Here is a 15,014-nt window from a genome sequence, read left to right as displayed (position 1 = left end):
CCATGTTTGGAGCCTAAGAATACGCATTAACCTGAAGATAGAGGCAGTCTTGACCTCTGAAACATTGTTTTGATCGACAAATTGTACTCACACATGTAAGTAATTGATCTTTGATCTTTCTAAAGTTCTTCATTATTCAATGGACATTTTCTTCAGATCCAAAAACGTCATAATACTTACAGATCTTCAACACAGTTCAGTTAAGTTTAGTGCTATTTACCTACATATATTATATGCATTATATTGTAAAGCAATTTCTCTTAGATACATTGCTGCTAATCAACATTTATGTTGGAAAAACTGATAGGTTCCTGTTCATTCCTATTTATTTCTGATTTTCCAACAGACAGTGCTGAATTACAATCTGAAGAAATGAAACCTAAGATGGTGTTGATTTCTGTCCCATTTTATATAAAAATTAGCTATTATACAATAACGTTCAATTATAAATGTGCATAGGAAAAAAAATAAGATATGCATGCAAAGTTTAAATTAATGGACACCAGTTACTAAATAGTATTATGGGGACCTGTTGGCAAACATCTATAAGATTATTGAGATAGTAAACCCCTATCATAAAATCACAAATCGGACCCTGGGTTGGTGCTCAGTTACAATTGATGAAGAGACCTACACAAGAGAATATTCCCTAACATACACAAGATGCTGAACCCTGTACAGTGTCTACTATGAGACATATCAAAACATGTCTAAGGTCAACCATGGGGCAAGACAGATTTTCTCCTTGGCACTGTTGAACATATAAAAGGAAAGGCTAGTGCACGACAAAGAATTTTTGAAGAATTTATGCAGAAGAGCCAAAAAAAAAGCTCATGATGATTTTCGCAATGAATAACCATGAATAATGTTAGACTCACTAAAACCCTCCCATCCCCAATGCAAAATGGACAGAGGAAACTCCAACTATGGTCACGCTGTTTCCATACAGTTAGTAGTATTCTCCTCGCACACTGGAAATGTTCTTGAATACAACATTGATAATATGAATATATACATATATATATATATTAAGTACAAGAGACAAATAAATTACATGTAAGTCTTCAGATATTATTTTATTGCAATTAATGTTTATTGATTGTGTGGAATATATAAGAAAATATGTCAAAGAAAATTAGTTCCTTTTAAACTACAGTTAACTGCAATTTTATTACTTTTTAAATGAATAACTTAACTCTGTTATTTTCTGAAACAAATAACTGTAACTCATTTTTTTTTCAAAAGTAAGTTTCCAAACACTTGTCCATGTGAGTTTCTTATTGTCTATTAATATTGATTCTATTCTTAGTGATTATCCAAAATTAGCAGAAAAGCGAAATAAAATAAATTGATCAATACAAAGTAACATATCATTGCAGTTGTTTGTTCATTTTGGTTCAGAAACACAGAAACTTTTAAAAGAAGGCTATCAGATTTTCTTACGTAGTATTTAGAGTACCATACCTGGTTACACTGAACTGAATTCCTAGAGCACAACCAAATGTTGAGAATGCTACTCCAAGAGGAATGATAAAGCTCACAGCACCAAATATTTTGTCTCCAAACAACTGAAAAATAATAGGTAATTAATATAATTTTTGTACACAAACTAACTGATATTTTTTGGGAGTTCGGGAATTTCCCAACATCTGCAAAATTTTCTGTAACATTTGTGGTACATACATATCTATTATAAAACACTATAATTGTTCAACATGTTTCGCCTTGTGGGGGTACATGGTGGTTTGGATCCCACTTTAAACTGTAGGTCCAATCCTCATTAGCCTTACTGTGCATAAAGTGGACTTAAAACAGCAAATCAATCAATCAATCAACATGTTGAATGCATTATAAGAAAATTTAACTTTTCTCTGCTTCAAGGACAAATGTAAATTTTTTCCTTATACATAATTATTTATATCATTAGAACATCTTCACATACAAACACTAGTTGCTTTCCCCTTTCCTTCAACAGCCCTCACTTAATTTCTGGCAGAGTTGACTGAAAAGGTGTATTTTCAAGTGTGAGTGTTCTATGACATACTGGCAATATTATTTCAGGAAAAATCATCTCTCACTGCTTTTGCCATCAGTGGATTTATGAATGGATAAGTATGTAGGCTATTTACACACATTACAGAGTAGAGATCCAAGCTTTACATGAGCAGACTTCTGTGGTAGAGTGGTTAGCATAGTGCACAATGATGAAGGGTAGTCTAGGGTTCGAATCCCCATCTCGGCATGGGTATTTCTTGTGCGTGTCCCTTCATCAATTTCATGTTATCCATCACTCATCCTCATCTTTACAAAAAAGAGCTAAAGTGGCAGAAAGTAAAATAAACCAAATCAAATAAATTTTACAGCATGAAACACCAAAGAAAATTCAGTGTATATTAACAAAAGTAGCAGTTTATTATGAACTTATTATCTCTAAGATGAAATTGAAGATTTAAAAGATAGCCCATTCTTACCACAGCAACAGCTGGTGCTTGTACCATCTCTGGCACAGTGAGCACAGCCATATAAGCCATGTTCATCATCACATATACCAGTGACACAAGAGGAACTCCAATCAGTATGCTTCTCAGGATGTTTCTGAAAATATTAAAAATTAAAAATTAGACTTACATGTTTATGTTTAACATGGCCTACTGGATTATCTAAAGCTAGGAAGAAGTGGGCAGATATGTCATTATTGGTTTAAATTAGGCATGTGCAGTCTGATCTAAATCTGATGAATTTCAAATCCAGATTTTGCCACCTGATACCATTCAGCACCCAGTTAAAATGGAATAACTTCAGAACAAAATTCATAATTATTCTGGAAACTATATTGTTTCCTTCTTCCCTTAATTGTGGATTTATCTAGTGAGATCTAAGGTCAGATTTCAGTAGTGGCGTGTGGTGACATTTTTTGTTGGGGAAGCAGATCCCGAAAAGTTAAGATTAATTGATTGGGTCAATTTTACTTGGCTTTTTGTGCCACTTTTGGCTAATTTGTGAAGATGGGGATGAGTGATGAGGTAATAAAATTGATGAATAGACACTCACAAACATCCATGCTCATGGTGGGATTCGAACCCGGCACCCCTGGCATTGTAGCGCAATGTTCTAACCACTCCGTCATGAGGGCCGACGAAAAGAAAACCAAGTATCCATTGCTTCTACATGATACGTTATACTGAAATATGAGCACTCTACCTGATTCTGTTTCCTTAACAAGTCTCTGGTATTTCAAGATGGTCTTCAATCATGGAGTATTTCAAAGGGAAAGGTGAATGTCCTGGCGCTGTTGTTCATTTATTCAAACCTCATTTGGCCTGTTGTCAAACAAATTTAATGCAACAGACGAACGCAGATGATTGAATCACTTTTTATGATTTTCACATATTGCAATATTCACATATTGCAATATTCACAGAACTATTTTGGCACCACGTAGTTCTTTCCATAGAAAATAGTAAACAATGGCAGTACTAAAGTTTTTTAAACTTTCGGTTTCGACATAACCACTCTAACTTCCAGCAAAAACAAACAAAACAAATAGAAATTAGCACGCTCGAGAAACTTTTAACCTCGTAAAGCTCTTAGAAAAAAACGTGACCGCGACCAGCGAGTGTTACGAACTCTATTTGGCGGATGTGTCTATGGACGTGATATCTTAATAGACCAAACGCTCTGACACGTTTATATTCACATAGAATATGACATACACATGTCAGCAATCATATTTTTGTGTTTCTCGTGTGCTTTGAAACTTCATGGTTTAAGTAAAAATATTACAATTGTAACTTGCTTTGTTGGTATGCTACAACGCTGGTGTGGACACTTAATCGTGCAGTTCGCAACACTGAGGACATCAGTCCACTTCACTGATGGCACCCCAACTTTCATCCATCCCTTATCGATTGGAATACGAAGTTTCCCTCCACATAAAACAGTCTCCTATTCGCTGATTCAAGGTCGCCTGGTTCTCTTGGGGATTCTTGCTGGCATTGGCTACAAAGCAGGACAGGGTGATGTGTTACTGTCGTCGGGCAGATGATTTGTTAACAAGCCACGAGAGGGTGTGGATGGTCCCATAATGGAAAAGGACGAACATTACAGGCCTACAGCGGGTTGATTCTGTTGAGGTAACAGGGAAGAAATAATGAATAACTAAGAGTTAAATAAATAATTTTGTAACAGTAATGATGTGGGCCAGCACTGCTGGCCTTGCTGTATTGGAGTGCATGTGCATGGATGTCAGTATTACCAGGAATCAGTATGCCTCGAAATGATTTAGGTTCTCTTGCAGCGAGGCCTGTTATTGACATAAGGGTGGTTGTAGCAGTGTCAAATTACATTCCTTTCCTATATTATTTACTCTACTAGATATGACATTAATTGGAGGCAGGGGGGGGGGACAACACAATGTTGGTTGTAAGTGGTATCAGTTCAGAACAAATATCTATATTTAATTACTTCAGCCATTTAACTCAAGGATTCTTTTTTAACTGCTTTTTCTTCTGGATTTAATTGGTGTACTTTTCTAATATGTAATTTTCTAAATACTGAGCCGCAGTAGCTCAGTCGTTAGGGCATCTAACTACCATGCAAGAGACCCGGGTTCGATCTCCAGTCGTGGAGAACTGGAAAATTTTCCACCTGTTTAAGTGGCTCCGGCGCACACCCAGCATTGTATAAAGTGGGTAACTGGAGGAAACTCTGAGGGGTAAAAGCGGCCATGGGTATGGTGCTGATCACATCACCCGCACCTTCGGCTGTGATCAAGAAAGTGTGGGGCCCTAATTCCACACCCCTATATGCCTTTGTGGCATGGTGCAAAGCACAGGGAGCACTTTTCTAATATAACATCAATTATCACTTTTGCCTCTGCTGCAATTAAATATTTCAAAGTAAATCGTATTTGTGTAAAATCAATAAGATATAAAAGAAAACTTACACTTCAGGCTGCTTTATTTCTTCAGTGACAACAGTAACAGTTGACCTAAAATGTGAGAAAAAATTTAGAGTACATTTGATATAAAGATATTAAACTCTTATAAAGCATTTATTTTACTGTAAAGTGACCCCTGCCCATTTCCCTTTTCTTTTTTGAACAAGCAAAATCAATTTCTAAAATATTATTTGCAGACTGAATGCTTTAATGTTACTTTAAATTAACTACAGTAATGCATATTATGTATCAGAAAGTATGTGTTTATCTTGCTTTGTAAATTGAGGTTATCCAATGTTGTAACTTGCCATCCATCATAAGCCCAAAGTCCACTGTAGATTGCAAGCGCTATATCTCTTAGATCAAAACTGGTCCCTTTAAATCCAGTGGCAAGATTGGAAGTGTTCCCTGAAATGGAGAGAAAGAATCCATCAAAAGAAAAAAAACACAGGACAACAGTGTGGCCAAACTGCAAGTGTAGATTCAGTGTAGATTTTTTTTAACTTTATTTCTTTTTCGATTTAATCATCATATGGAGTGCAGTAGTGGAGTAGACAGCTCTTATTACTTATTGTTGGCTCATCTGCTTAATGAATTGTAATGTGTGCAGTGCACGAGACCCATGTTATATTCTGGGGTGGGTGATCATGAAGTGTGGATATTTGCAAGGATATTCCTGCACATGCAGGCTCCATCAATGGATACCTGGGGGCAACAATATGCATTAAAAGTGCCTGGTGCATGGTGCTGGCCACACTTCTTGCATCTATTATGGATGAAATTGATAATACATGTGACGCTACCTTCACACACACGTTGTGCCTTCATGACATGATGCAAGGGCCTCTCCGATGGTGCAGTGGTAGCGTTGTCACCTTGTATTCAAGGGGTCCCGGGTTCGATACCTGGTGAGGCACAAGTGGTTCGGATCCCACTTTAAACTGTAGGTCCAGTCCCGATTACCCTTACTGTGCATAATGTGGACTTAAAACACCAAATCAAGCAATCAGAGCAGTAGAGCAGTCATGTTAACTGCTACTAAGTTACTTTCTCGTTTTGAAAATCCAGCCAAATAATGCTTAAATATAGGTCTAATTTCGAACACTGAAAAATCTTATCCCAAATGAATGGGAAAGTATTTTACCCCCAGTAAATGTGTAACGACATATATATTAACAACTTGAATATTGCATACAAGAAGCACTAGAAAAATATATATTCATGAACACTTACCTCTACAAAGTTCAATTATCCCTCCAATTATGACAACAAAGCATACCAAAAGTTTGCAGAGTGTAAAGGCATTCTGTACCTTCACATACAGTTTGACGCTCATAATGTTTATAGAAGTAATTAAACCTGAAAACATAAAGAAAAACAAAGTGTAAACTGCTGCAATTGTAGAGTACAATAGTAAATTACTTTTGCTCAGTAATTTCCACACTTTCATCTTCAGTAGTAAATATCTGATTACGACTAAAACAGATAAAGGCTCTACCAAGATTTTTTCATGAGTTAATAACAGTTTATTTATTATAACTAACTAATTAACTAACTAACTCTCTAGCCTTCTTAAACCCGAATATTATATTATTTATTATATCATTATTATTATTATGTCTGCCTTTTTCAAGCCTACGTTTGTATCATGTGGCTGTATCACTGTGCCAGTTCTCAATCCATCCTCATTCTGTTGATTTACTGTGAGAGGTAGAAAAGTGATGCATAGTTAATGAAATAGAAATGTTGTGAGCTATTTTTCTTTCCCTTAGTTTACAGTGATTATTACAAGGAGCAAATAATTGCAGAAAAATGAATATAGACACACTGAAATATCCAGTCCTCTTTGGAATTCAAAAACAGAAACAGTTACTGCAAAGTAGTGAGAATAAATTTGTGTATGTGAGGCAAGGCATGTTAGCTCATTTGTTGACTAACCCCCTCCCCCCCACACACACATTTCATTTGCACACCCTCTGTCCAGAAAATCTTTGTACTCGGCATCACTGGTGTTAGTCATCCTGTTGATTAATATGGCACTTGGTAAAAGTATCGATGTCCATTCAATCAAAGTTGTAACCAGTGCTGGAAGTGGGGCGGGGGATGTTACACTATCAGTTAAAGAAGATATCATAAAGCATTCTTTATCCAGAAAACTAGAACAAGCATTCTTTATCCCCAAACTAGAACAAGCATTCTTTATCCCCAAACTAGAACAAGCATTCTCCCAGCTATAAATTTCCAATTTTCACTCTGGTAGTAACAATTCAGTCTTAAATTAAACACAAGTTTATCTTATGAGCATGGAATTACTTACCCAAGACTAATATGGCGATCATTCTTTTCAGCAAAAATTCCATGCTAGGGTCTAAAGATTGATGACAATAAAAAAATGGCTGGCACACGTACTCTGCAAATGTAAGGGTGATGACTGCTACTTCTGCTGGTCTAAGCACAATGACATATATCCATGAACAGATGAAACTAGGAAGCGGCCCCCAGAATCTGTGCAGATGTCCAAATGATTCTTGGAAATAAGCGTATTCTGCTCCCGACTTTGGCACAACTGTTCCTAGCTCGGCAAATGCTAAGGCACCTAAGAACACAAAGAAGTACCTGTGAAGTTTTCTTTATTGAATGTGCAGTTTCACTTTCATTCATATCTACTGTAAGACGAAGTTAGCTAATCATTGGATACTTCCAGAATCACTCAAGTTAGTAGCAGTTATGGAAAGAAAGATCAAAAAATTTTCTCACCATTTCTACCTGGGGTCAAAAATTTATTTTGTGTTGGGATATTTCCATTGAAGGGTTTTCTTCAGCTACAAATTACACACACAAATCATTTCTTGAATGCATGTTCACACATTCATATCTCTCCCCCTCTTTTCACAATGAAAGATAATTTTATAACTTTTTTAACTATTACAATGTTTGAGGCGAAGAGTGACAGTTTTGGAATAGGTACAGTGCCTAGAATAACGTAGTGTGGAAAACGGCAGGCTTCTGCGCTCTCTGGATGGTTCCACTCGAAAGTGATCCGCTGGTGTTGACCCCGGTGCTTGGTGTTCGACTGCTTATAATGGAAGTAAATGGAGTTTTTGGTGCAACGTCTGATTCTTTTACATGAAGCATTTCTATGAATGTGATAATTGCTGTGATATTTGGTACAGTGGTCGCGAAGATATTAACGAATATTCTAGACAGTCGACCACGTCCTGTTATCATCATACTTTCGTTAATAATACGGGAGAAAAAATACGTGTGGAATGCTCTTGGCAACTAAATTTTTGTGCATGAATTAGGTTTGTTATTATTATCATCATCATTTCTTTTAAAGATATACACACTGAAGTATTTGTATTTTTGATATTTACTGTCTCTTTTCTTCCGCTTTAAACTAATCGCGGCGATGATGATAATGATGATTGCATGAAACGACAAGGGGAACCCCACAAAACGTGCTTAGTACCATCGACATGATTGTAAGGCAACTTTCAAACCAATGGGACAAGCGACATGGGATCTTCACACTGTCACACTAGTGACACACACTTCCAGACTGTAAAATAGCATTCATTGCACATGAGGGTCCAAACAGCAAACGACACGTTCATATGGCGTATTCGCATGCTACTTGTTACTTCGGTCGGAAAGCTCCTTAAAGGAAGGGTGCTGAGACCGAATCGACATGCTACAGGGGGAGTTCCCAACTAAGTGACAAGCGACATGGTGCCTTCAGTCTATTGACAAGCGTTCGCTGCTAATTGTGCGAACAACAGATAGGCGACACGAAAAACCGCACATTACAACAACAGATCTAGGCGACACGATAAGTCACGCTTTGTCGCTTTTCGATTCTGCGTCTCTCAAACTGGCCCATTGCCTCAATAGCTTGCAACATGTTGCCGTGGTTTGTTGTTCGCGCCTACGCGATGCAATGAGTGTATTGCTTTAGGGAGATTGCGCACCAAAGCGACAAGGGGCACGCGACGCTTGTCCCTTGAGGATTTCACCAACTGAATGCTGGCCTGTGCTTCCCGTCATGCCGCTACGATGTGAAATGTTGCTCTTGATTGGCTCCTTTCCAAGCAACATGTGTCGCTTCGGTGTGAAAGTTGCCTTGGACTGAAGGACCCGTGTCGCTTTGGTGTGAAATCCTCGTATCGTTTGTCGCGTGTCGCTTTGGTGTAAAATCTCCTTGAGGAAACGGTGCAGTCGGAGCTTGTGTCCCTACGGTTCGAAAGGCTGCATTGATTACGGACTGCTCGCTTCCAAGCGACACTTGTGGTTTGTCGCCTCAGTATGAAATATCTCTCAGGATACTATTTATATTCTAATAACATAGAAAAATAAAACTCTAGTACACAGTCAAAGACCTGACGTTCGGAATCACATTGCAATGTTTCTTCTTGTGTTACGTATGCTATTTATTTATTAATTTTATTTTACTTTTCTTTCCAAATTAATGCCATTTCGTGACTGCAAATCACTCCACAAATATAACTGTTTCCATCAATTCACTTACCGCCTTTCTAGAGAAACAAATCTACACAATATATTCCAAAAATTAACTAAGCCGCATTACTTTCATAACAAAATTAGCACCTGGGTCTATCGCACTGCCATCTACTTGTCATCGTCTCGGGGAACCAGTTTCTTGGGTCGTTTTCCACACTACGTTATTCAAGGCGCGGTACAATAGGTATGCATTTATTTCAATATAATTGGAATGTGAACTGCTGCTGAGAAAAAAATAGCACAAGAGAATATGAATTTCTACTCATGTTACAAGTGGAATCAGTTTTTAAATTTTATTATTAAGCTAGAACATAAGTAAACACAACTGTTGGGTCAACTGCAATTTTTACATGAGAAAAGTTCAAATTTAAGTACAAATTCAAGTTGGTCTTATGTTGGGTTAAAAATTTTTGCCAATGTTTGCCCAACCATGGAAAGAGAGTCAGGTTTAAAAACTACTTTCTCGTGTAAAGACAACTTTCATGACCCAAGTAACCACTACCATTGGGCCAACATCACTTTTTATGTAGGAACGGTTGGCTTTACGTTGGTTGGTAAATTGACGTTGATCTTATGTTAGGCTAACGGTGGTTGCCAACGTTTGCCCAACCATGGAAACGTGAGCCAAATTCAGTTCTATATACAACTTTTTAATGCTAAGACAACTTTCAGGAGAATGCTGAAAATTCTAGAGTGTAAAATAAGTGACATGTAACAGTGTTTCTTTTCGAATATTTCAGTCACAGTACATACTGGTAATATAATATATTTTTAATGAAAGTAGAAGCTATTTTTAACTGGCAGTCACTCACCAGTCCTTTGTCAGCCACCATGCATGAAAGATGTGTTGGGAATTGCTTATTGTTTGTTTCTTTTGCTGTAGCAAAGAAGCAAACATTCTTACAGGTATTATTGTGAAGGTGATTAAGCAATGTTATGTGCAGACTAAATTCCATAAATGATAGAAAACTAAGTAAATTCTAGAAGGTTTTTGTGCTACCACTTGAAAGTAAGGTGCTTTGAAAACAATGATACTATGTGACTGAGAAAGTGCTGTGTATTATTTTCAATTTCATAAATAACTTAAACTATTGTTTACATTTGACCTCACCATAAATTATGTATATATCAGAAAACAAATCCATCCACTCTTTAGTTTTCAGTATGTTGGGCCAACGTAAAGCCATACGTTGGGCCAAACTAGTAAAACCATACATTGGGCCAACATAGTAAAACCATATGTAAAAACCACATGTTGGCCCAATCTTGAAACCACTAACAAGATTACCATTGGCCAACGTTATGTTTTTGCATTAGACCAACCATTGGTCAACCATTTTCAGTACGGTTGGCTCAATGTTGGGCCAACCACTTTTGGTTACTTGGGGAGTATGCTGCAAATACTAGAGTGAAAAATAAATGACACGTAACATTGTTTCCTTTCTAGTATTTCAGTCACAGTACATACTGAAAATATAATATTCTTTTAATGAAAGCAGAAGCTATTCTTAACTTGTAGACACTCACCAGTCCTTTGTCAGTCATCATGGATGAAAGATGTTTTGGAAATTTCTTATTGCTTGTCTGTTTAGATGTAGCAGAACCAGAATATTGTTACAGTTATCCTTGTCAAGGTGGTTACACAATGTTATATGCAGACTAAATATCATGAAAAGTATAAAACTAAGTAAACTCAAGAAAGTATTTTGTGCTACCACTTGAATATCATTTGACTGAGAGAGTGCTGTGTATTTTTATTTTATTTCACATATAATTTGTGTTACAGTTAGGCCTCACAGTATATATCAGAACACAAACCTATCTATAATTTAGTTATCAGTATGTTGGCCCAACAGGAAACTACATGTTGGCCCAACATAAAAAACATATGCTGGCCCAATGTAAAAACCACACGTTGAACTAATGTTGGAACAACAGCCAAAATTAATGTTGTCCAACTGTATATTATTTTGTTTGGCCAACCATTTTCAGTACAGTTGGCTCAACATTGGGTCAACCACTTTGGTTACTTGGGATAATATGACAAATAATTTCAACTTCAAGTTAGAGCTAATCAAATGGAAATTTTCTACTTTAATAACACAAACGAAATCTTCAACCTGTCCTGTCCCATTAATGTGTTTTTCAACACCATCATAAGCTTGATATTCATAAGAGAAGAAGTAAAATAATAATCCCATCAGTGTAATGCTAAGTTTTCTCCCCTCTTGAACACAGATCTCTTTCTCTCCAGCTCGCAGCAGGGAAAGGTCGGTGAGGGATTAGCAATTTTGGGTCCTTGCATGTGGCTTACTTAAAAACTGTTAAAGCAAAATTATTTATGTAATTTGTATGGATTTCATAGTGTGAATCAGGAGTAGGCCAAAATAGGCAAAGCACACTCAATATCAGTCTGGCATATCCTGTAAAAATGTAAAATTATAACAATAAATGAAAGTGTAGAGGTAGTGACGAGTGTTACTGGAACCTCTAATAACAATGTCAGCATCATACATGTTTTATTTGGAGATGTGGCCCACACAAATCTGTGACAATCATCCAGTGGACCCTCCACTCTTGTCAATATATACTTTTCAAAACTTGTTTGGAAATAATTTACTTGTAATGCAGTTACAATTAACAATTCATTTCTTGAGTGACTGTAACCAGTTACTTTTTTGAAATGAGTAATTTCCACAGTAACACACTTACATTTACATACAGGAAACAAGTAATGAAAAAAATATAGTTTTCTAAAAAGTCAGAAATACAATTTTAATCTAGATATATATGCCTTCTTTTTCCATTATTTCTCAAGTACGGTATTTTCTTTGAATTTTCTTCCCCTGTATTTTCATATTGAAACATATTAAATTTATTGTGGAAATTAATGAAGACTATTGTTAATTTTAGATGGTCACAAGTAAAGAATGCTTGAAGATCACACATGCAATACATCCTACTAGTTATATGTTATCTATAATATAGTCACTTTCCAAAGTCTGTTCTGCATGTACCTAAAAGTGAAATTCCTCCACACACGCCCCAAACTATGAGACAAAGTGCAACAGATCCTGATCGCTGGAGTGCACTTGTTGGAGACACAAAAATGCCAGAACCTGCAAAATATGGAGAAATATGAAAATATAATCTTTCATTTAACACACCACTACGACCATACCCACCAATGGCGTATACTGGGTTAAGAACCTGGGCTATCACACCATATCATAGTGTTCGAATGGTCAAACATTTGCTGGTGGGGTGTTTTTTTTTTTACCTCATTTGGGGTGGTGGGTTGAAGTGATGCGACTTTGTAATTAAAAATATATACCTCATAAATAAAACATGCAAATGTACACTGTCAGTAAGGAAAGGATTTCAAGCATTTTATTCTTATTTGCATAAATAAGAGGCCCATATTGTGAAATATTATGTAGGCCTATGTACAAGAATAAAAATAAACTTTCAACCTACCTATTTTCACGATTTTAAGTTCGGGTACTCCTTGTTGGCACAGTGGTAATGTCATTGCCTTGAAACTAAGTGGTCCCGGGTTCAATACTTGGTGGTTTAGATACCATTTTAACTGTAGGTCCGATCGCCATTAGCCTATCTGTTCATAAAGTGGACATACAAGAAAAATCTACAATGATTTGGAGCTTATCGTCATTCGTAAGCCAAATAGACAGCTTGTTAATTATGTCCCTCATTTCAGTTCACTACACAACACAGCACATATCATTCATAAAAATACAATCACTCACTACTGTATGCATACGCTGCCTCTAAATAAATTCCATGCACCAAGACCACTCGACGCGATCTAGACTAGAACTGGTCCTTGTCATTTCGGTAATTTTTAGATGCACTCATAAACCATTCCTGCTCAGCCAACAATTTTCTACTCCCCACTGTATCTCTAGTTGTTTGAAGGTCAATGACCTTCTTTTCAACTCCTCTGCAAGTGTTCAATGATGTTCTTGTCCCTGCAGGAAATTTCTACTGTCTTCAGTAGACAAATTCCTACTGTGTACTGTGAAATGTACTGAAATCCTATTGTAGATCTACTGTACAGCTACTGTACTGTACAGTAGGACTACTGTACTGTGCTGTAGGGCAACTGTACTGAAGAAACAATGTGAATAATAATGCATAGTACTTGCTACAATATATTATAAAATCACTTATTGACTCCAAGAATAGAAAAATTAATTCTTGACACCAAATTTTCAGTGATTTTGAAGTGAATTGGAAAAGACATTACATGAACTGAATTTCTACTCTTTTTCTAATTAATACTACTGAAGGCAGATATATCTTAATGACTAAGTTTCTACAATTCTTTCTTAAGAAATAACTCAACCTTAAAGCAGCAAGCTGTTTGAATACATAATCATATCAGTTGTTTTTTGTTTTTTTTCAGCATGTAATTTCCATGGTTATTATTATATCTGTGTAATGCAATTGCAGAAAGGATCCATTTTTTCATCAACGTAATCAACAGTGTTTGCTTGTCTTGATTTTTCAAGCATTGAGGGTCAGATCTTCATTTAAACTAATTTTTTGCTGTTTTCGTGTGAATATAGGAAGAACAATATGTCAAATTATGTATAAAAGGGTATGTTTTTCAATTTTCTACAAGTGCGTTAGCCACAATGAAGCTACACACTTAGAAACGTGTTTACTTTATTTGATTTCTTTGTTGTGTGAACACATTCTTAAGTATCAAGTTCAACATGCCTTACCATACAATTATTTTATTTGTTTATATGGTTTTTCCATTGCATTTTCAGTTGAACAGATATGAAAATTTCCATTACTGACAAGAGTACTGTTTTCAGACAGCAATATACTGAACACAATAAAATATGTTAGTTGTACAATTATATTACTGAAAACATTAAGAGTACAGTTCAACAAGATAGAGGAAACAGTTGGACTACCAAAAAGAGTAGAAAACATTAGCAGTACAGCAAAACAACAGGAAGTACTTCGTGTTTTGTAAAGCAATAACGTTTTTCCAAAATCGATAGTTGAACCTTAAATCCAATAAATTTAAAGGAGAAATACTATGAATGAAATACAATGCATCCGGAGCTGTTCATTTTTTAGTTCGTTCCAGCACTAACCCTGTGTAAATTTATGTTTTTGCTTGGTTATTTTTTTATGCACCATTACTTTCATGTATTCTCTGTAAGTTATGTTGCGACGATCTTCAGTGTGTGTGTTTTCTCTTAGAATCAAGAGCATTGCATGCTTTACAGTGCTGGAAATAGCAGACACTGAGAAGTTTCATCCTGATGAAACCCTGCCATGGTTGTAAACATGGTGCTGAAAAAAGGTATCTTATAACCAGACCTTCAAGAGCGAAACGAAATCAGTGGTTGAAAGACCTTGGATTCACACATTTTCTGCGATGACCTGAGCTGCCTGACACCATTGCACTGAACAGGAAATGTAGTGGGGTGGTTGGGCATGGGAGGTAGAACTTACCTCTCATTTTGATGGGCTAAACTTAGCGCATTCCTTGCATATTTCTGGCTGTTTCATG

At 36.4% G+C, this 15,014-nt stretch overlaps 1 protein-coding gene across 1 annotated transcript in view; it reads right to left on the bottom strand.

The window, feature by feature from the left end:
• LOC145982482 (b(0,+)-type amino acid transporter 1-like) overlaps positions 1–15,014 on the bottom strand; it is a 112,067-nt gene that overhangs the window by 20,992 nt on the left and 76,061 nt on the right. Inside the window, exons 4-10 of the mRNA XM_083115940.1 lie at positions 12,478–12,579; positions 7,257–7,535; positions 6,173–6,298; positions 5,248–5,347; positions 4,946–4,990; positions 2,472–2,595; positions 1,465–1,568 (exon numbers count right to left, since the gene is read on the bottom strand). Of these exons, the coding sequence (XP_082972066.1) occupies positions 1,465–1,568; positions 2,472–2,595; positions 4,946–4,990; positions 5,248–5,347; positions 6,173–6,298; positions 7,257–7,535; positions 12,478–12,579 (880 nt within the window). The remainder of the gene's footprint in view (positions 1–1,464; positions 1,569–2,471; positions 2,596–4,945; positions 4,991–5,247; positions 5,348–6,172; positions 6,299–7,256; positions 7,536–12,477; positions 12,580–15,014) is intronic.

Source organism: Lepisma saccharinum, unplaced genomic scaffold (assembly GCF_977018435.1).
Source record: "Lepisma saccharinum unplaced genomic scaffold, izLepSacc3.1 HAP1_SCAFFOLD_188, whole genome shotgun sequence".
In the NCBI taxonomy this organism is placed as follows: domain Eukaryota; kingdom Metazoa; phylum Arthropoda; class Insecta; order Zygentoma; family Lepismatidae; genus Lepisma; species Lepisma saccharinum.
Note: the sequence above shows the minus strand (reverse complement) of the source record. Positions and strands in the feature narration are given on the sequence as shown.